Genomic DNA, 20,765 nt, shown 5'->3' with positions numbered 1-20,765 from the left:
CCAGAAGGCCAGCGCGGGGCTGGGGCTGGGCCTGCGCCACAGGTGCACGGGGGTGCAGGGGAGAGGCGGTGGTGGAGGTGCAGTGGGCGGGGAGCTGCAGCCCGCGTCGGCGCGGGGGCTGGAGTTCAGCGGACCCTCCTCGCGGCGCCGGTCGCAGGTGCACTGCTTAGGTGCAAGGCCGGTGCTCGGTCCGCAGCAGGCTTAGCGCCCCGACGCGGAGGCGCCCGGAGAGGCCGCGCAGCTTCCCAGCCCTGCCTCGGAGATCACCACCCCCTCCTCCAGAGAGCGGCCCGAGGCCCGGCTGGTGCCGGTCACCGTGGCCAGGAGCCCGGCGGCGGCCCGGCCAGCCAGGGCGTCATTCTCGTCCTGCTCGGGCACCCTCGTGCGGCGGGGACGGCGGGTCCCCGAGGAGGAGGCTGACGGCCCCCGTCCCGGCTGGGGTCGCTTGGCATTGGCGCTCCGCCGCCGCCGGGGACCCCAGACTCAGCCGCAGGGCCCAGAGCAGCGCGCGGCCGGCGGAGACCATGGTGCTGCTGGCTTGGCTGCCGCCTCCTCTCCCTTCGTCCGCTCCGCACTGCCGACTCGCAGGGTCGTAGGCGCCGCTGCCCCGCGCCTCCCGCGCACCCCGCGCCCCAGCCTGGGGACCCTCCCCCCCGCCCCCCGCCCCGCAGAGCCCAGGCCCTTTGTGACTCGAGGCGCACAACTCAGCCTCTCTTCGCGGTTTATTCATCGCCACGGTGTAACGTGCACCGAGTACAGGCGTTCAAAGCTTGGAAGGAAAAAGGGGGCGAGACTCCTGGCTCCTAGGAAGCAGGGAGCCCGGGTGAGGTCGGTTAGGCCTTCCTGGCTCTCACCTCCTCTCCAGAATTCCCGAGGGGCGGAGGAGCACAGTCCCTCCACCTACAGCGAGGAACAGGAAGGAGGCCCGGCCCAAGCGAGGGGAAGGCCCTACAGCGAAAGCAGGATTCGAACCCGAGCCCCACAGCCCCCTCTCCCGGCCGGACACCGCCATCCCCAAACCCAGAGCCCTGCAGCACCAGGCAGGGCCCGGAGGAGGAACCCCATTGCGAAGTGAAGCTGGGCGGCTGGGTTTGAGGCTGAGACAGTTTGCAAAACAGCCCAGGGATTAGGATGCACATAGATCGCTGTCTTTTAAGGCCCTTGATCCATCCCGGGCTAGTTCCCTCCTGAGCCATGGAGATCCCGGTCCAACCTATAGGAGTGAGGGGTTAGAAGTCTCGTTTGGGGCAGCACGGGAGAATGGGGTGAGCTAGAAGATTGGGTGCTTGACTGGTCATTTAGGATCCTTTGCTCCCTAACTCCCTCTTCCCCTCTGGGTGTGACCTCAAGGCAGCCCACAGATCCCTTCTGAATTCCTATGGCCACTCCAGGTCCCTTTAACCTCTACCCTGTGATTATTCCTGGGCCTCTGTACTTGGATGCAGACTTGTTTTCATTGTTCCCATACTTCACATCTCCCGTGTGTGAGTTTTCACAGATACTCTGAAAGGGGCCAAAAGCAGAACCTCCACCTTGTAGCACCCCTGTATCTCCCCCAAGGAATCGAGGGGGTGAGGGCTGGTTTACTCTTCCCGCCCCAAACCTTCCGCTTTCCTGTAGGACTCACTGTCTGACAGCTTCGGGGATGTGAAGTTGGTCTAGGCAGATGAGCCGGCCTAACTCCCCCAGGCTGTCCACAAATCGGATCTTCCGTGTGAACTTGGAACTGCAAAGAATAAACCAGTGAGTTTCATTCGAGGAGAGTCATTCCTGGGGAACTTTACAGAAGGAAATGTAGCAAGTAGAGTGTTTAGGGCTAGAAAGAGTCCGGGTGGGGCAAGATTTTTTTCTTCCCCAGTACCGGGAGTGAACCCGGGGCCTTTGCACTGAGCTATAGCCCCATCCCTTTTTAAGATGTCTTTTGTTTTTTCTTTTTTTTGGACAGGGTCTCACTAAATTGCCCAGGCTGGGATTGAATTTGAGATTCTCCTGCCTCAGCCTCCCAGAGTACTGGGGTTACAAATGTAATCCCAGCTAAAATCTTTTTTTTTTTTGAGAGAGGGTCATGCTATGTATAGATTCCTTATTTAATGACCTACCTGTTTAATGACTATTTGGACTTACAACTCACTGCTTGGATTTATGACCATCTTTTTTTTGGGGGGGGGTACCGGGGTTGTGTTTTTTTTATACAGTTCTGTACATCTTATTTATAGAGCCTCAATGTCTTTTTTATTTGTTTATTTATTTTATTTTATTTTTGGTATGGGGATTAAACTCAGGACTTTGCATTTGCAAGGCAGGCGGTGGAACAACCGAGCTAAATCCCCCAGCCCTTTTATTTATTTATTTTTGAGACAAGGTCTCACTATGTAGTTCAGGCTGGTTTTGAACTCACCATGGAGCCCTGGCTGCCCTCGAATTCCCAGTGATCCTCCTGCCTCAGCCTCCCAAATGCTGGGATTACAGGTGTGTGCCACCACACCTGGCCCTCATTGTCTTTTTTTAGTATAGTACCATTTGTTTATACGGTACTGTAAGTTTTGCTGGTGGTACTATACAGTGTAGTATTGTAGTTTTATGTTATCTATTACAGTACTGCATGTAAGAGTTATGCAAATAGAAACAAAGTCAGTAGGTTAGTGTTTCCTTTGACCATTTCTTCTGAGTATCGTAATGCACATTCTATATACAATTCCTCATTTGGTGATTGATTCATTCCTCACTAAATTAATGTCTGTAGTTCAGGCTGGCCTTGAACTTGTGGGGATCCTCCTGCCTCAGCATACTGAGGATTATAGGCATGTGCCACCATGCCCAGCTTAATCTTCATTTTGAAAATGAGGAAAATTCCTGCTTCAGTCCCAGGTTGGGGACGCTTGTAGGCACTCAGGCCGCGACATGTGCAGGGCTGTACTCATGACGCCTGCTGCAAACCAGGAGGACATCTCTCCTCAGCTTTCCGATTGCTGATGAGTCTAAGGTGAGGGAAATCCATTTGATGATTACTAATAAATTTTTTATAGATGAAGAAGAATAAAGGAAAAAAATGTTTAAAAAAAGAAAAGGAGGAAAAGGAGCTGAGTGTGCTGGTGAATGCTCTAATCCTAGGACTGGGGAGGCTGAGGCAGGAGGAAGCCTGAGTTACACTGCAAGTTCAAGGCCAGCCTGAACTACAAGACAGTTTTTGTTGTTTGTTTTTTGGTTTTGGTACTGGAGATCATCGAAGGACACTTTTTTAACAAAAGAAAGAAAATGAGGAAAAGGAAGTACTTGTCTCAAGAGCCAGTACCTGATGAAGGGCCGAAGCAATGCCAGAAACGTCTTCACATACCATGTAGCATGAACAACCAACAGGGCTCGTAGGTTTTTCCGGAGCCTGCAGAAGAATATGATGAGATCATTCTGTCCCTGGGGCTGCCTTCATGCCTGCAGATCAGGTGGAGCCACGGTCTATACTGCAGTGGCCCTGGCTTCTCTAATGGCTAGATTCCTGTACCAGTTATCCAACTGATTTAACCCCCATTCCTTTGAGAAGCTGGAATCTCAGCTCTGCCCATCTCCATCAGCCTGCCATGCTCCTCGTTTTAAGAAAACTCTCCTTTTGGGCTCCCTCTGTTTGGCATTGGCTTGCATTTTATTTTATGTATTTATTTTTAAGCAGTGACAAATTTTATTTGAAAAAGTAAAAGTGAAGAGTGAGGGAGAAACTGCTCTGCAGAGGGAACTTGGGCTGTGTGAGAGAAAAAGCAAGATGCAAGTACACCCTGGGGGAGAGTAGGCCATCGTGAGAACAGCCACTAGTTCAGGCTGGCCTCGAACTCACTATGTAGCCCAGGCTGGCCTCGAACTCACAGCAGTCCTCCTGCCTCAGCCTCCTGAGTGTTAGAATTACAGGTGAGGCGTGCGTCACCACACCCGGCCCTCCATGTGGTCTTTCCTACCCCATTTCCCTCCTGCCCTACCCCCACATAAGTTCCTTTTGCCAACTTCTCCATTCTTCCCTGACATGTGGGAGAAAAACACATACATAAAGAGCAGGGATGAAGGAAGAGAAGATAATAGAGATGCGCAGAAGGAAGGAAACGGTGAGGCTGGGAGAAAGAAAGCGAGCTTCTGTGTGCCTGCAGGGCATCACGTGGATGCACCCACTTTCCACAGATGCTCAGTGGCAGAGGTCTCCTTGCTGCCACTCTACAGGGAAGAACATGAGGCCCAGAGGGGCTTGTCCACCATCCTACAGACGGCCAACGATAAAGACTTGAAAGGGGGCCGGGATTTAGCTCAGTGGTTCTGCCGCCTGCCTCAGAAAGCACAAGGTGTCCAGCACCCAAAAAAAAAAAAAAGACTTGAAAGTGCGATTGCAGGGGGAAGGAGGAGGGGACAGAGAATTAAGATGTGTCAGGTGCCACCCCCCACGCCACCAGGACTCACTAAGTACCACCAACACGGACTCATCCGAATAAAAACGAGAACAGAAGAAACCACGATTTCAGGACTTCAAGCGAGGGGAGGGCGGAAGACAAGAGCAGCTTGGAAAGAGAGAGGGTGAAGGGACGAACGAACGGGAAGAGGGAAGGACCGGAAGACGGAGCACAGAATGGAAAGGAAAGGAAGCGAGCTGCAGCGAGGCCTCACCGCCGGTCCAGGGTGCGGTAACACTGGCGGATCCAGCCCAGAGGCGGCACCTGGGCCCTGCTTGTGCCTCCGCTCAAGTGAACGAGCAGATAATTTTCAGCCACCAGCAGTTCCAGGGTCCCCACCAGATACCTGGGGTGGGGGGATAATATCGCAGGGAAGGTGTGTGGGGGCCCAGGGAGTCCGAGAAAATTCATGTAGCTGCTAATCAGCTCTTCCTTGCTTGCTTGCTTGCTTGCTTTCTTCCTTTCTTTCTCTCTTTCTTTCTTCTTTCCTTCCTTCCTTCCTTCCTCTCCTTCCTTCCTTTCCTTTCTTTCTTTTTTTCTTTCTTTCTCTCTTTTTCTTTCTCTCTCTCTCTTTCTTCCTTTCCTTCCTCCCTCCCTCTCTCTCTCTCTCTCTCTCTCTCTCTCTCTCTCTCTCTCTCTCTCTCTCTCTCTCTCTCTCTCTCTCTTTCTTTCTTGGATGGAACTCAGGCCCTTGCACTTGCCAGGCAGGCTCGGTGCCACTGAGCTACAACCCTGGCCCCTAGCTACTACTTTTCCCTCCTGAATCCCCTCCTGTAGCCTTTCAGGCTTCCCACCTCACCTAAACAAGTGTTCCATGACGTAGGTGTAGTTGGGAATGCTGCTCCGGGGTAAATAACAGGAAGCAAAGAGGATGACAGCATTGAGGCCATCACCATGGTAACCTGGAGACAATGAGGGAAAACCTCACGCAGGCCGCAAATATGTACCAGGCTGCAAATATGTACCGACAGACAGCGCATGGGACCAGGCTGGGGGACACTGCAGGATCTGGGGGTGACAGACAGCTGTCTCCAGCTCAGGCGCTGTTTTCACCCCTACCTAGCAAAAGCCAGTTTCTACCCCTTCTGGCTGTTACCTCCGTGAGACAGGACTTTCTTATAGGGCTCGATGACGGTCATGTCCACGCGTTGCTCCCGCTGTCCTGTTCGGAACACCCTCCAGCGATGACCATTTTCTCCAGCCACATCCCATACACAGCCCCGGCCCAGCCTTTCGGCTGCCTCGCTGGCCCCCAGGACTTCTGCCCGGGGCAGGTCATCTAAAACAGTACCAGGGTCATGGGGTATAGGGGGTTTCTGGCCTTCAGCACCTTCTCACTTCTCCAGACCCTGTTCTCAGTTTGCTCCTCCTACCGCTCATTCCTCAATTGTTTCCCTGCCTCTTTAGCCAGTTTGTTCAATTAACCCAACCCTTTCTCTTGTAACTTTTTATTTTCAATTTTTCACTGGATGGTGGCCTCAGGGTGGCCTTGAGGTGGTGGCCTTGCACAATGGCAGGTCTATGGCTCTTGTCAGATTCTTTTTCCATTACCTCTCTTTCTCTCTCTCTCTTTCTTTGTGTTTCTTACTGTGTGAGCTCCTCTATTCCCACATTTTCTTTCTTTTTTTTCAATCCTGGGGATCGAACTCAGGACCTCATGCTTGCCAGGCAGGCATGGTGCCACTGAGCTACATCTGTGGCCCCTTCCCACGGTTTCAATTGCCACCTGTGAGACGATGGCTCACAAATTGCCCTTTCTAACTCAGACTTCTCTCCTAACTCCAGATCCCGACCCCTAAATGCCTAGACATCTCCATTTTGCACCTTCTGGTCACAAGTCACACAAAACAACTCAGAATCATTTTCTTCTTCCTTTTCCCCTATATTTCCTATCTTGATGAATTGCTCATCCATTGGATGCTGGAAACTGTCATCTGAGACTCCTTTTCTCTATCAGCTCTCAGACCAATGGGGTTACAGAGCCTCTTCCTTCCGTCTACCGTCATCTTTCCACCGCTGCTGTCCCAGACTGCGGACACCTCTCATGTGGCCTCAGTAAGGCCCCCTCCTGTTCTCCCCGCCTCTATGTCGTTTTCCTCCAATCCAGCCTCTACACCACAGCTAGAATAAGCTTTTTCTTCCCCGCTACTTTTTCACTCGAACTGTAATGTACTGTACCACCATTTGTTCTGATCTTCCCATAGCAAGTAAAGAGTTGCCTCAGTTTGAAAAACAGTGGCACAGGGCTTGGGGCTGGGGGCTTACTCAGTGGTAGAGCTCTTGCCTAGCATTCCTGAAGCCCTGGGTTGATTTGTGTAGTGGGAAAGGAGGTGCATAGCATTTAGCATCCTATTATAAGACAGAACCATAATAGCATTAATACCCTCATGGCAGAACTTTAGGGTTGTTTTTTTTTTTCTGGTACCAGGGATCAAACTCAGGACCTTGCACTTGCAAGGCAGGTGTGGTGCCACTAAGCTAAATCCCTGGCCCTTTAGGTTGTTTTGAGACAGGGCATTACCCAGGCTGGCCTCAAACTCAGGGCAATCCTCCTGCCTCAGCCTCCCAAGTCCTGGGATTACAGGCATGTGCCACCATGCCCAGCTATTTTCAATCTTTACAGCATTATTAAATTTTCGGGCTGGGGATTTAGCTCAATGGTTTCACTGCCTGCTGTGCAAGCGCAAGGACCCGAGTTTGATCCCCGGTACCAAAAAATTTAAAAAATAAGAAAAATTTGATCACATTATCCCCATGGTTAAAGCTTTTCCATGACTCCCCCTGCCCTCAGCACAAAATCTAAACTCCTCAGCGTAGTAACATGGCCTGCAGGGTTGGCTGCTTAGCCAGCACTGCTGTGTGACCACCTCCCTTCACCTACCAGCCTGCCTGACGTGAACAGCTGTGCTCTGCACTCTGAATTCCCAACCTCCCACACCAAGGCTTGAGTTGCTGCCTCCAGCCAGAACGCCCTCTGCAACCACCTGAAAAACAGTGGCTACAGCTGCATCCCTCAGCCAGCTCAGTCACCTCTCCTGTGAAGTCCTCCCTAACATCTTTTGGGCAAAATTGACCTTTGCATTCTTAGCACCATACCCAGTGCACATTTGGACCCTGCCCTTTAACTGCAACTATATGTATGTATATGTATATGTATATATATATATACTTTTTTTTTTTTTGGGTACCGAGGATTGAGCTTGGGACGTTGTGCTTGCAAGGCAGGCAGCAGAACCACTGAGCTAAATCCCCGGCCCTATATACATATATGTGTATGTGTGTGTGTGTGTATATATATATATATATTTTTTTTTTTTTTTAATTTTAATTTTAATTTTTTTTTTCTGAGACAAGGTCTTGCTATGCAATTCAAGCTTCCCTTAAACTCACTCTGTAGCCCAGGCTGGCCTCATACTCAATGAGATTCTCTTGCTTCAGCCTTCTGAGTGCTGGGATTTACTGGTGGGTGCCATCATGCCCGGCCCTGTGTGTATATTTATTTCCTGAGTTGTACACAGAGGCTTTGCTGAGGGTAAGGCCTTTGTCTTTACTACTTCAGTTCTAGCTCAGTGACAGCATGTAACAGGTATTGAATAGCTCTCCTTAGTAAACAGTGGAACCCCCACCCCGCACTACTCTTACATTGTCTATAAACTCCAACTTTCCCTTCTGAAGAAATTAATTTTGCTGGTTTTCCCTTAGTCCCTATCTTATTAGGTCTAACATCAGTCCCTTTAAATCTATATAGAGCTTATTTTACTGGCTCTACTTTTCTTATTTAAATATAAGGCTGGCTGGGATGAAGGTGTCTGTAATCACAGCGCTCAGAGGCCCAGGCAGAGGGCAGCCTGGGTTACACAGTGAGTTCAAGGGCAGCCTGAACTAGAGACCCTGTCTCAGATAGATAGATAGATAGACAGACAGACAGAGTAAATAAGGCTAGCCAGGCCTTGGTGAGTTATAGGCAATGTTTTTTCTTGGTTCAGTTGAGCTGAAACTTGAACCTAGAGCCTGGCACATGCCAGGCAGGCCTCTGCCCCTGAGCCACGCCCCCCGCCTCTACTTCCGCCAGCTCTGTCCTGGGGTTTGCTGCGCACCTTCCCATTCAAACTCATGCCCACTGTCCAGCTGCTCTGAGTCTGAAGGCGTCTCCAGTTCGTCCACGTCCAGGTCCGAGCTGCCGTCGGAAGAGGAAGCTGTGGAGTGGGTGGGAGAAGCCTCCTTCTCTCCAGGCCCCTCCAGCAGGTTCGGCTTCAGATCCGGGGCAGACAGACGCTTCCGCATGGGGCGCTGGCCGCACAGGGCTAGAGTGCTGGGGGTGGCTGGGGTGGGCCAAGGGGGAGACACACAAGGCCTGAGCTGAGGATGGTGGCTGGAATTCCTGAGGGCAGGGACTTCAAGGGGCAAACTCTGAAGACGGAAGTGACACGGGACGTTGGGGAAAGGGGGCAATGGAGCTGCAGAGGGATAACGGCAGCGGGGCCTTCAGTGGACTAGAATCAAGAGCTTGAAATCTGGTTTCTACTTTATTCACCTGCCTGTGGGTCTCTCTGAGCATCTTCAGGCTCTTCAGAAAGGCCAACCTCCTCAGGAAGCAGTCTACGGGGGAAAGATGAGGGGGCTCCTCGCCAGCTGTCAGTTTACCAGCTTGCTCTCTCCCTGCCACAATGTTAGCATCTGTTTTCTTTTCCCCCCTGCTCTTTCCTTCAAGTCCTAATTTAGCCTCGGCATCCTCTGTTCGTGACCTCTCTCCCTCCTCCCAGACTCCCTCGCCCCTCCTCACCTAGGGAATTCTTCATCTTGCCATTCTTCCTTCAGCTCTAGTTCCCCAAGTCTCAGGGCTGCTCCTGGCTCTGCCTCTTCTGCACGCTCCCTAACCCTGAGTCCCAGAAACAAAAGATTATCATGGAACAACCTAGATAGTGTCTTAAGAGCAGACATTGGAATGGAGGACAGAGGACAGGACTGGGGAGGCTGAGGCAGGAGATTGTGAGTTCAAGGCCAGCCTGGGTTACGTGGTGAGACATCTCAGAAAACAAAAGAACTCAGACTTCTTGTTTCCTAAACAGTGTTTCTCCACCTCCACCAGGGTTTAGGAGCAGAAGAAAGATGAAATGTAGAGGGAATCACATTTTCCCCTGTGGCTGTGGCCCCACCTACAACACGGCTGGAACCAGACAGACCCCTGGAGCCATCCCCGGGCATTAGGGAAGATGGCAGCACCTTCTCCACTGGGCTGGGAGTGGCTGCCTCGAGCATGGGGAGCATCAGGGAAGAAGGTAGGGAGATTCGGTGGGAAGGAAAACCTGGACCTAAACTCATTTCTGGATCAGCTATTTGGAAGGTGGGAGTTAGAAAAAAAACAGGCAGATTTATCAGATATAAAATATAAAGACTTCCCTTTAAAAAAAATCCAGCAATTATCCTGGAATCCTGAATTGACTTAATTCCAAACCATACTGACATTTCTTACCGGGAGGCACTCCACCCCTTCTCTGCAAATTAAATTCTTGTTCAGTCTTCTCTCCGCGAAGAACCCCAGAAAAAGCCCTGTGTAGGGGCCGGATGGTGGGAAGTCCTTCACTCCATACCCAGCTGGATGCCCCTGTTGGGACTTACCCGAGGGCTGGAGTCTTTTTTCTGGTCTCTTGTGTAGACCCCATCTTCACAAGTCTTCCAGCCTCTCTTGAACAAGCCCCCAGCCCTTCCGGAAGCTTTTCTGGCCCAGCTGTTGTGGCTCTGGCCTCCATGAAAGAGGGAGGTGTGGAAGGGAGGCAGCCTCATCTTCAAACAGGTTTTGCCACCTCCCCTCCCAAGGAGCAGGTTTGCCCAAAAGAAAAACCCTGGCATGTGGGGGCGGGCTCAGGAGGACAGTGGATTTTCCATAGGGTGACTGGCCTGAGGTGAGTCCTGGAAGGAGATCTGTCCCCCTTACTGGATACCTGATAACTTTCTTGAAGCTAAGGAGTGGTGGGGGGAACAACAGAATGGAAGACTACTTGGGCCTACTTTTTTTTTTTCTTTTTGCGACAGTCTTGCTCTGTAGTTCAGGTTATCCTTGAACTCATTATGTAGACTGGGGCCTACTTTTCAAGTACTATGAAAGCAAAACTGGGAAGACAAAAGTACGTTCCAAAGCTCTTAGAAAAACAATAAAGGATAGCTGGGCGTTGTGGTGTACATCTGTAATCTTAGCACTCAGGAGGATGAGGCAGGAGGATCAGAGTTCAAAGCCACACTGAACTCCATAGAGTTCAAGGACAGCTTGAACTACAAACTGAGTCCCTGTCTCAAAAAAAAAAAAGGTTCAAGCCCAGCTGAGCAATTTTTTTGTTTTTTTGGTACCGGGGATCGAACTTGGGTCCTTGCACTTGCGAGGCAGGCGGCGGAACCACTGAGCTAAGTCCCCAGCCCCTCAGCTGGGCAATTTAGTAAGACCATGTATCAGGATTTAAAAAACGGCCAGGGATTTAGCTCAGTGGGTCCACCGCCTAGCAAGCACAAGGTCCCAAGTTCAATCCCTGGTACCAAAAAAAAAAAAAATCAAAAAAGAATTGCTGGGAGTGATGGCACAAGCCTGTAATCTCAGCACTCAGGAGACAGGCAGGAGGATTGCCTTGAGTTAGAGGCCAGCCTGAGCTACATATGAGTTCAAGGCCAGCCTGAATTACATATGCAGACACTATTCTTCCACTCTCCCCCAAAACAAAACAAAAACTTAAAAAGGAGTGGGGATGTAGCTCTGTGTGTGGTTCATTCCTCAGTAATGCTCGATAGACGGATAGCTGGGGTGGTGGTGCACAGGAGCACACTGAGAGGCTGAGGCAGGAGGACAGCAAATTCAAGGCCAGAATGGGCAGCTTGGTGACTCAGTGGGTCCCTGTCTCAAAATGAAAAGTAAAAGGGGTTGATGAAGCTCACTGCAAAGGCCCTGGCTTCCCCACCTAGTACTCCCCCCTCCCCAGAGAGACAGAGAGAGAGAGAGAGAGAGAGAGAGAGAGAGAGAGAGAGAGAGAGCGCGAGCTAGAGTTGACAGAAGACAATTAGTAGAAAGATGGGCGATAAACCAGTGGGAGGCAGATACAATTACCTAAGGTAAAGGCCTATTATAATTGTAAAAGGCAACAATAAGACTCCAAACAGGAAAACGTATTTAATACTTTAACAAAATGCAAGATAAAGTACCCAAGTTACAAAACATAAATTGCTTTGGTTCAGTGATCACACCACTAGTTTTACCTTTCAAGTGGCTATAGACACCGCACCATTAGTGACGTCAGCCTGCCCCCATCACCCCAGAAGATGCCACACTGAAACCATCGCTTGTGTGCCATTCAGTGAAATTGTTGGCAAACAGTAAGGGGCAGGGAGGGGGCACAGGCTGGTCTGAAGAAGGAAGGGGGACTACACATGCAGAACACATCGGGGGACACTCTCCGCTGGGCCACTGTGGTATGAACCATACCCCTCCACATGCTACACAAGACTGATCCCCTCGCACAACCACACGAACACGGACAATCCAGTGAGCCCAGCATTCCCAGGAAAGCAAAAGAAAAATGCACAGGAATGGAAGAGAGAAAAGACATTGCAAGGGGCAGATCACAGCCCACCAGGGAACATCTAAACCCTGTTCTACAGATGGGGACAATGAAACCTAGAGACAGGAAGTGTCTGGGGCCAGGCATTTAGCTCAGCGGCACTGTGCCTGCCTCATAAGCGAAAGGTCCTGAGTTCGATCCCTGGTACCAAAAAAAAAAAGTGTCTTGCCAGAAGACACATAGCTTGTGGCCATCGGTATAAGAACTTGCGCTTCCTTTTAAGGTAACTGGACAGGAAGAAATGGACAAGAAATTCATTGACCTGCTAGGCTAGGGGACAGACCCAGGATTCTTGCCCCTTTTAGGAAAGAGTACCTATGAGGTCAAAGCCCTTCCTGGGTGGGTCCTTGACTCTCAAGAACCAGGGGTCTTCAGGGTCTCCTCGGGGTCCCTGTGACTCTGGGATAGAGGAACCCAAGGAAACAGAAAGCTAGGCCACCTACCTGATAGGGACACCAGGTCATGGCCTTCAATCTGTTCCCAAACCAGACCTGACACAGCCACAATAAGCTCCAGACAGAAATTCAGCCACCTCTCTGGCAAATACCAGGGGGCAGGAAGACAGGTTGGAGACCTGGAAATCTGAAGGCTGAAACTGGAGCGAGTTTCTAAAGCGTGCCCTCTGTCTATTTAGCCTGAAGTAAGTATTCAATAAATACTTAAGTAAATAAAGAAATGAAGTGAAGTCCAAGAGACCATCAGTGAATGTCTGGTTCCACGACAGACTCTGGTTCTGTTCCAGGGCCGGACCGAGGGCACTTCGGGATTACATTCGTTCCCCACTCTGCTGGGACGGTGGGTGTGTTACGATACATTGTGCCCGACAGATGAAACGGAGGGAAGCCAGTGCAGATTTAAAGAATAAAGTTAAATAATGACATCTGTCTGATTGGTAGAGACTGGAGGGAAAAGGCAGAAAGCCATTCCTACAGCAGCTGCTTTCTTTCCCATCTTTCGCCTCCCAGTTTCATGAGGACAGAACTGAACACCAGAGCGGAAATCTCTGAAGATCTCCGAACATGCACCGGAGGTGTCGAGCCACCTCCCCCTCGCCCCGGCGCCTCCCGAGAGTCACTTCTTTGACAAGGCGGGAGTGGGAGCCTGGGTCAGCGAGATCTGGCTGCACTTCTCAAAGACGGCCTCGGCGGAGAGCTTGGGCAGCCCCTGGTCCAGCGGGCACTCATCCACCAAGCTGTTCATGGGTGTGGGGGGCAGCGGGGGGTCGTCTTCATCTTGACTCAGTCCAGGAGTCAGGGTACTCCCTGCCCTGTCCAACCCCTTGTCCACCTGCTCCGAGGATGCGGCCTCAGGCTGCCCCGCTGGGATCTTCATGGACTCAGAATATGCTGTCAGGGCTTCCTGGAGGAGAGGCAGAAGTTTCTTCCGGGAGGCCTGGGTGTTGCCTTGGAGATAGGCCTGCAGATTGGGGTACGCGGCGGGGAAAGGGGTCAGCTTCAGCATCGGGGAGTGGGAGCGTTCCAGGGCTCCACAGATCTAGAGGCAACAAGGACAGGAAAGGACATACAACTCGGTGTAGTAAAAAGCTCAGGCTTCTAAGAGAAGGTGCCAACAGAGGAGGGAACTTTTCAGTTAAGTCACTGAAACCTGTTTTAGTGCATGCGACCAAAGGAACATCTCTAATATACACAGTATTGGGCCGGGGGTTTAGCTCAGTGGTTCCGCCGCCTGCCTTGCAAGCGCAAGGTCTCGAGTTCAATCCCCGGTACCAAAAAAACCAAAACAAATAATATACACAGTATTTTAGAAACACACCACCACCACCCCCAACTGGGGATGGAACCAGGTCCTTTGCAGTGAGCTATATCCCCAGCCCTTTTTTGTTTTCATTTTGAGACAAAGGCTTGCTAAATTGCCTAGGCTGGGCTCAAACTTGCAATCTCCTGCCTCAGCCTCCCAGAGTGCTGGGATTACAGGCACGGGTCACCATGCCTGGGAAGAAACAGAACATTTTAGATCTCATTTCTTTTTATTAATAAGTAAATCTAGGGCCGGGGATTTAGCTCAGTGGTTCCAGCGCCTGCCTTGTAAGCACAAAGTCCCAAGTTCAATCCTCAGAACCAAAATAAATAAATAAATAAATAAATAAAAATAAGGAAACCTAGGCTGGGGATTTGGCTCAGGGGTACAGCACTGGCCTAACAAGTACAAGGCCAAGTCTAATCCCTTGCACCACAAAAAAAGTGACAAAGGAAGTCTGGCTGGGCGTGGGAGTACTCATTTATAATCCCAGCTGCTTGGGAGGCTAAGGCAGGTGGATCAGCCTGAGCAACCTAGCAACCTAGGCAAGGCCTTATCTCAAAATGAATAAAAAAGGGGGACCAGGGATATAGCTTGGTGGTACTGTACAGCCTTGGGCCCAATCTTTTTTTTTTGGTACGGGGATCGAACTCGGGACCTTGTGCTTGCGAGGCAGGCACCAGAACCACTGGGCTCAATCTTAAGTATGGGGTGACAGAGAGACAGTGTCTGGAGCAAAATCACGTGGACGATCAGAGTCTGAACCAGAACCCAGGAGCCCTTGGTCCTAATCTAGTGTTAGAGTTAGGTCAGGAATGTCCCCCGGGCAGGGCATAAGAGCACAGGTCTGTAATCACCACGAGTCTCAACAACAAGGAAAGGCCCTGTCTTAGAAAAACAAAACAAAACAAAACATAGAAAGAAGGTCCCCCAAAGGCCTCCTTCACTCACATGCGGGCTCTGGGAGGTGACTGGGGGCGGGGGGAGAAGATAGATGGATATATATGCAGCTGACTTGCTGCCGGCAGGAGGGGCCCTGTCAGAGGACCTGTGTCACCAGGGAGCGGTGTCTCCCTCCCCAGCCTCCCTTCTCTCTCTGCTTCTGGCCACCATGACGCCAGCAGCTGCCCCCTGTGCCCCTCCACTATGAGTTTCTGCCCTGGCCAGTAACCATGAGCCAAAGGGAACCTTTCCGCCTCTCAGCTGTGGGTGTTGGGCACTGCGTCCCAGGGAGGGGAAAGTGACTAAGACAGCCAGTGTTGTTTCCAAGTGTACACCCAGTGCTCAAGGGTGCGGCTGACACCTCTCAGGAGGCCAAGGGAAGACTGAGGCAGAAAGAAGGGGAGACAGGCCGAGGCAGCGCATCTGGCTGTTTACACTTAGAACTTACATCCTAAGACTGGTGTTACTATCACCCTCATTTATGGTGGGGAAGCGGAGGCTGAGGTGGATTAGGTAACTTAGGGTTTGTAGGAAGGAAAACAGACACTCCAACCCAGGTCTGTATCCCAAACCAGTGTTCTACATCAATATATTAACACTCTTCCTAAGGCAGGAGGAAGCGAGGTGCTGAGGCTCGTTTTGAAAAGAGGATTCCTATCTCCTAGCACCAAGGCAGCCCAGGCCAGGGAAGCATCATCAGACATCACACAGCTTCAGGGCAGCAGAGAGGAACAGATTCTGAAAGGGGGAAGAGCACTTCTTTATTTGTGATACTGGGGACTGAACTCAGGAAGCACTGAGCTGTATCCCCAGCCCCTTTTTATTTTGAAACACCCTCCTAAGTTGCTGAGTTTCCCAGGGCAGCCTCAAGCTTGCAATCCTCCTGCCTCAGCCTCTCAAGTAGCTGTGACTGCAGGTGCGCACCTCCATACCCAGCAAAAGAGCACCCCCCAACTGGGGATCGAACTCAGAACCTTGCGCTTGCAAGGCAGGCATGACAGCACTGAGCTACATCCCCGGCCCAGAAGAGGACTGGTTTTTTTTGGTACCAGGGATCGAACTTGGGTCCTTGGGCTTGCAAGGCAGGCAGTGGAACCACTAAGCTAAATCCCCGGCCCCCAGAAGAGCACTTTTTATAGCCAAAGTACCCTCTCCTTCAGGACAGGATCGGTAAGAGCCACTGTGCTCTGAGTTTGACGATACTGCGTTAGTGACCTCATCGGACCAAGCAGCGCTGTGCCATTTACAGCCTCAGAAGTCAATGGAGGCCTTAGCTCAAAGCCAACCAAGTGGCAAACTGGGAACAGAAACACATGTCTGTCAGGTTTTAGAAAAGTAGCTCTTCCCACAGTGCCAGACTCACATGGAATGAAATCAGATTTGCTTGCTGGGGGAGCAAAGAAAGGCAAAAAGATGGAAAAGGCGGACCTACCTTTCATGAGCGCAAAGGGTCATCTGCTGCGTTGGGCCTTCAGCAGTGCTCACACAGCCTAAGCAACCCAAGGGTCCACTTTTAAATTCTTCTCTTGCTAATCATTAACCAACAGAGGAACAGAAAATGGCCAAATGGAAAAACAGGAAAGGAAAAAACAGGGCCCTCAATCACTGCTCTACACAGTTCAGGATGTAATGATTAATCTCTGTGTGGTAATCGAAGAAAAAAGTGCTGGAGACAGAAGGCAGACCTCCTGCCCCACCACGGTGCCACGCAGCCCATCCCTGTGCTTCTGATTGTCTAGGCAACAGAGCGGAAGCAAAAGAACAGATTTTCAGAGGAGAGGAGTTAATGATTAAGCCAAGAATCAAATCTGATCCCAGATGCCTATCACTTCCTTCTCAGCAGGACTGTCCCTAGTTCTCGGGGAGTCCCCTTGTCCACACTGCCGTGAAGGTGACCCACACTCACACACAGGGAGCGTGGAGAAAGCGGGGAGCAGGGTCCCCGACACAGGTCAGAGAGCCCCCACGTGGAGCTGAGGACAGAGGCGCACACAGATGAGCTCGGAGCCCACCAGGGAGAGGGATGAACACTCACCGCCATTCGAAGTGCCACATGGGGGCAGAAAACAGCCAGCTGCCGCACCGGCTCACTGTGGGCGTCGAAGAAGATGGTCATGGCGACCAGGGCATCGTAGCTGTGAGTCTGGCAGAAAGCGTTGAGGTCTTCGAGGAGGTCCGGCCTCCGCAGGAAGGCCTGGGAGGAAGGAGAAGGGGGAGAGCCATGGCAGACCCGGTCTGTCTCAAACAACAAAGAAGGCTTATTCTCCACCAGAAGGTGTCTAGGGTTCACCACACTGGACCCAGGGCAGGAGGCAATGAGACAGAACATGGAGAGCGCAGGTTTTGAATTAAGACAGAATTGACCGGAAAACCAGCTCTATTAGCCAGATGGTCAATGAGTTACATTCACTTCCTGGACCTACATTTTGACATCTGTAAAGTAAGAAGACCAACAATTACCAAAAGTAATTTTTTGTTGTTGTTTTTTTGGTACTGGGGATTGAACTCGGGACCTTGCGCTTGCGAGGCAGGTACTGGAACCACTGGGCTAAATCCCCAGCCCAGTAATTGTTTTAAGAATGAAAATTTAAAAAACAAAAAAAAAGAATGAAAATATGAGCTGGGGGTGCCGTTTAATGGTAGATGATATGATTAGCATGTTCAATCCCAGCAGCAAAACAAGAACAAACAAAAAAAGAAAACACGATAACGCAACCTGGCATGTCGAAGGCTTTTCTGCTCTTGTGATGGAATAAGCAAGAGGTTTTGCTTTGTGAGAGTTTTTATTATAAAGCTGAACAACAGGGCATACAAGTAAGAGCAAATATGTGCCAACCGTGGTTGTGCATGCCTGTGATCCTAGCACTCTAGAAGCTGAGGCAGGAGGATTCCAAGTTCAAGCACAGCCTGGGAAACCCTATCTCAAAATAAAAAAGTAAAAAGGGCCCTAGACTCAATCCCTAGTACCGTTAAAAAAAAAAAAAAATGCAGACTCGTGATCCTACATCCTTGCCTGGCTCTTCTTTGCCAATCTATACCCTTCTCCCAAATCTCATGCAGTATTTCTTCCAGTGAATAGCACCACCACCTATTTCACATAGAGCTTTTCTCTATCCTTGGCCTTTCTTATGCGTTAATTTGCACTGTAGTTATGGTACTTAGTAAGCCTTTTTTATTCTTACATTTGTTTCCCAAACAACATTATAAGCCACAAGAGAAAAGGCCATGCTATTTTGTTTTAATTACTTAGTATTTTTTACATAGTACAAAGCAGAGAGCAGAATATGAGAGTATGTGTGCACATCAGATTCCTGTGTGGTGGCATGTGCCTGTAATCTGAGTACTTGGAAGGCTGAGGCAGGAGGGATTGCTGTGAGTTCAAGGGCAGCCTGGGTCACACAGTGAGTTCATGGCCAGTGTGGATTATATAGTAAGATCTTGTCTCAAAGAAAAAGAATAGTACAATGGAATTATTGCCAAACACAGTGGCAAATGCCTGTACTTGGGAGGCTGAGACAGGAGGATCACAAGTTTGAGGCCAACCTGGGCAATTTAGCAAGACCCTCTCTCCCAAAATAAAATAAGTTTTTAAAAGGGCTGGGGATGTAGCTCAGTGGTAGAATGCTTGCCTGGTATGTGGGAGGCTCTCCAGGGTCAATCCCCAGTACCAAGGACCAAAAACAAAAACAAAACCTACCATTATTCACCTATCTACTCAACAAACATTACGGAGTATACAACTACGGTGCCAGAGAAAAAGCAGAAAGAAAAGAAAGGACCCTGGTCTTGGCAGACCTGATAAGTTAGCAGAGGAATATAGACAACAAAGAAATATGAAACAAGATCATTTCAGCATGTTAAGTGCTATGAAGAAAACAAGACCAATTAATGGCTAGAGATCTTTGCTATTGTTTTTGAGATGGAGTCTTACTATGCTGTCTCCACTTGACCTCAAACTCTTGGGCTCAAGGGATATTCCTGCTTCAGCCTCCCAAGTAGTTGGGAATACAGGTGACTGTCACCATACCCTGCTAGATTTTTTGAACACAGGAGATATAACTTCAGTTACAGTGGTCAGGAAAAACCTCTCAAAACAGGATATATCTGAGCTGATAGGAAGGAGCAGGCTCCGAAAAGAGAGAAGTTCAAAGCCTGTGAGTGGGGGATGCGCCTGTGTGAGAAGAGAGAACACCGGGGTGGCTGCAGGCCAGGCAGAAAGTCAAGAGTGGGATCAAGCAGGGCCCGGAAACCTCAGGAAGGATTTTAGGTTTTATGAAAAGCACAATGAAAAGGCAGGAAAGGGAGGAGTGATCTGACATGATCTGATTACATCACATCTGCTTGCTGTGGGGTGAACGGCTTGCAGAGACACAGCTCGAGGTGACAGGCTGTGGGGGTCAGGAGGAGAAAGAGACAGGGACCCGGGAACAGCGGTCACTCCCAGGTGAGCCAGAATTGGGGCATCTCAGCCCGCTCTTACCTCCAGATCCATGTACACGGCACTGACGGCCACCCTGGTGCCGGCTCTGCAGGTGACCTTCTGGTCCTTTCGCAGCATCTGCTCGGTGGTCAGTCCTGGCAATCAGACACGAGACCAAGTCACATGGGGATGGGACAAGGCAAGGACAAGGACGAGGACGAGGAGCGGCACAGCCTCTCTGTGGGCGATGATCTGGAGATGACCGAGTATGTAACTGTGTGGTCAATCACCCAGTTGGGTCACAGTACCTTTGGAGAAGAAGAGGCGGGGGGGCTTCTCCTTTCATCCCCCGGCGCCTTTGTGGTGCCAGAAACCGGACCCTTGAGCATGTAGCCAGGCGGTCTACCTTCAGGACTAATTTTTTTCCCTTTCTGTATATTTTCACCTTCTAAAAGTACCTGTGGTACTTTTTTTTTTTGGTACCGGGGATCGAACTCGGGACCTTCCACTTTCAAGGCAGGCGGCAGCACCACTTAGCTAAATCCCCAGCCCCCTTCTTTTCTCTTAACAGGCAGAAGCTGGGTAGATTATGAAAGTTTCTTATTCTCTTCCTTTGCCCTTTGTGTACTCCCTCTAAATTTCTTCTGCCGCTCTAACGAATTATACCGCTCTTGCTCTTATACTTTACTATCCCTCAGCATATTTTATTTAAAATTTATTTTCAGTACTGGGTATTGAATCCAGGGCTTTGTTTATACTAGGGCGAGTGCTCTTGTCACTGGATTACCCCTTTTCTTTTCTCCTTTGGGCAGTGCTGGGGGTTGAACTCATGGTCCTCATACTGAGGTACATCCCTAGCCCTAGTTAAAAATTATTTTACTCACAGTCACTAAGTTGCCCAGGCTGGGCTTGAACTTGTGATCTTCCTCCCTCAGGCTCCTGATGCTAGGACTGCAGGTGAGTGCCATCATGCTTGGCCCTGCAACTGTCATGATGGTATTCCCAAATATAACGGACAAAGCTTGCCCACATACCTTCTCATGTGGGAGGTAGGGAATTCAGCTTGCAAATTCATACCTGATACATCAAACTTTGCCTTTTGTAGCCAATCAAAGATCTCATTTCTTTTGGGCAGATCTGGGAAGAGGGCCTCTAGCTTCTCCACATACTTCCTGTCCTTCGTAGTTGCCTTTCCGATTTTAAGATCCATGTTGACACAGTCCAGGATGATGGTTCCTGTGAAGGGAGATGGCAAGACTCGAATCCAGTGCCTGTCCATTCATGACCCTAGAACATACAGAACCTTTAAATCAAATGAAAATACAGGGGCAACTTACAGGGCAGAACCAATGGAAACAAAATGAGAAATGCACCATGTCCTGAGTAACTAAGACCTCCTAAATCCAAACTAAACATGGACAGGACATGCAGAAAAGGCAGAAAGAGAGCCTGAGCATCTCAATCCCTGGAGATTCTGAAACCGAGCTGCAGAGAAGACATCTCTTCTTTTTTTTTTTTCCGGTACCGGGGATTGAACTCAGGACCTTGCGCTTGCAAGGCAGGCGCTGGAACCACTGACCTAAATCCCTGGCCCAGAAGACATCTCTTCAATAAGCCAAA

At 50.2% G+C, this 20,765-nt stretch overlaps 2 protein-coding genes and 1 long non-coding RNA gene across 13 annotated transcripts in view; 1 reads left to right on the top strand and 2 right to left on the bottom strand.

The window, feature by feature from the left end:
- Nucleotides 1–707: 707 nt before the first annotated feature.
- Bnipl (BCL2 interacting protein like) lies at nt 708–11,415 on the bottom strand. 2 transcript variants are annotated; one of them, XM_004854033.3, is made up of 10 exons: nt 10,044–11,415; nt 9,208–9,303; nt 8,959–9,023; nt 8,522–8,746; nt 5,521–5,703; nt 5,224–5,326; nt 4,639–4,770; nt 3,293–3,379; nt 1,628–1,726; nt 708–1,213 (listed from the first exon to the last, which is right to left on the bottom strand). In XM_004854033.3, the coding sequence occupies exons 1-10, from the start codon at nt 10,172–10,174 to the stop codon at nt 1,177–1,179; spliced, it is 1,158 nt and encodes a 385-aa protein (XP_004854090.2). In that variant the 5' UTR covers nt 10,175–11,415; the 3' UTR covers nt 708–1,176. The 2 variants fall into 2 exon arrangements, with proteins under 2 accessions (XP_004854090.2, XP_087068891.1); XM_087212765.1 differs by lacking the exon at nt 8,959–9,023 and having other exon boundaries at nt 10,044–10,085.
- The window catches only part of LOC147827799 (uncharacterized), a 20,534-nt gene continuing 9,066 nt past the window's right edge, over nt 9,298–20,765 (top strand). The window contains exon 1 of the long non-coding RNA XR_015451854.1: nt 9,298–9,703. This is a non-coding gene — a long non-coding RNA (uncharacterized LOC147827799). The remainder of the gene's footprint in view (nt 9,704–20,765) is intronic.
- Prune1 (prune exopolyphosphatase 1) overlaps nt 11,563–20,765 on the bottom strand; it is a 25,084-nt gene continuing 15,881 nt past the window's right edge. For 7 of the 10 annotated variants that reach the window (XM_087212758.1, XM_021265917.2, XM_087212759.1 and 4 more), the window contains 4 exons: nt 20,223–20,381; nt 19,206–19,300; nt 16,761–16,919; nt 11,563–13,519 (listed from right to left, as the gene is read on the bottom strand). In XM_087212758.1, coding sequence (XP_087068884.1) covers nt 13,097–13,519; nt 16,761–16,919; nt 19,206–19,300; nt 20,223–20,381 — 836 coding nt within the window. In that variant the 3' untranslated portion in view covers nt 11,563–13,096. Of the gene's footprint in view, nt 13,520–16,760; nt 16,920–19,205; nt 19,301–20,222; nt 20,433–20,765 lie in introns of all 10 variants that reach the window. The other 3 variants (XM_021265915.2, XM_013075539.3, XM_013075540.3) reach the window with 3 other exon arrangements.

This window comes from Heterocephalus glaber, unplaced genomic scaffold, assembly GCF_053883595.1.
Source record: "Heterocephalus glaber isolate CG9 unplaced genomic scaffold, H.glaber_assembly_v1.0 deba00001442, whole genome shotgun sequence".
Lineage (NCBI taxonomy): Eukaryota > Metazoa > Chordata > Mammalia > Rodentia > Bathyergidae > Heterocephalus > Heterocephalus glaber.
This window is presented reverse-complemented; position numbering and strand designations above follow the sequence as displayed.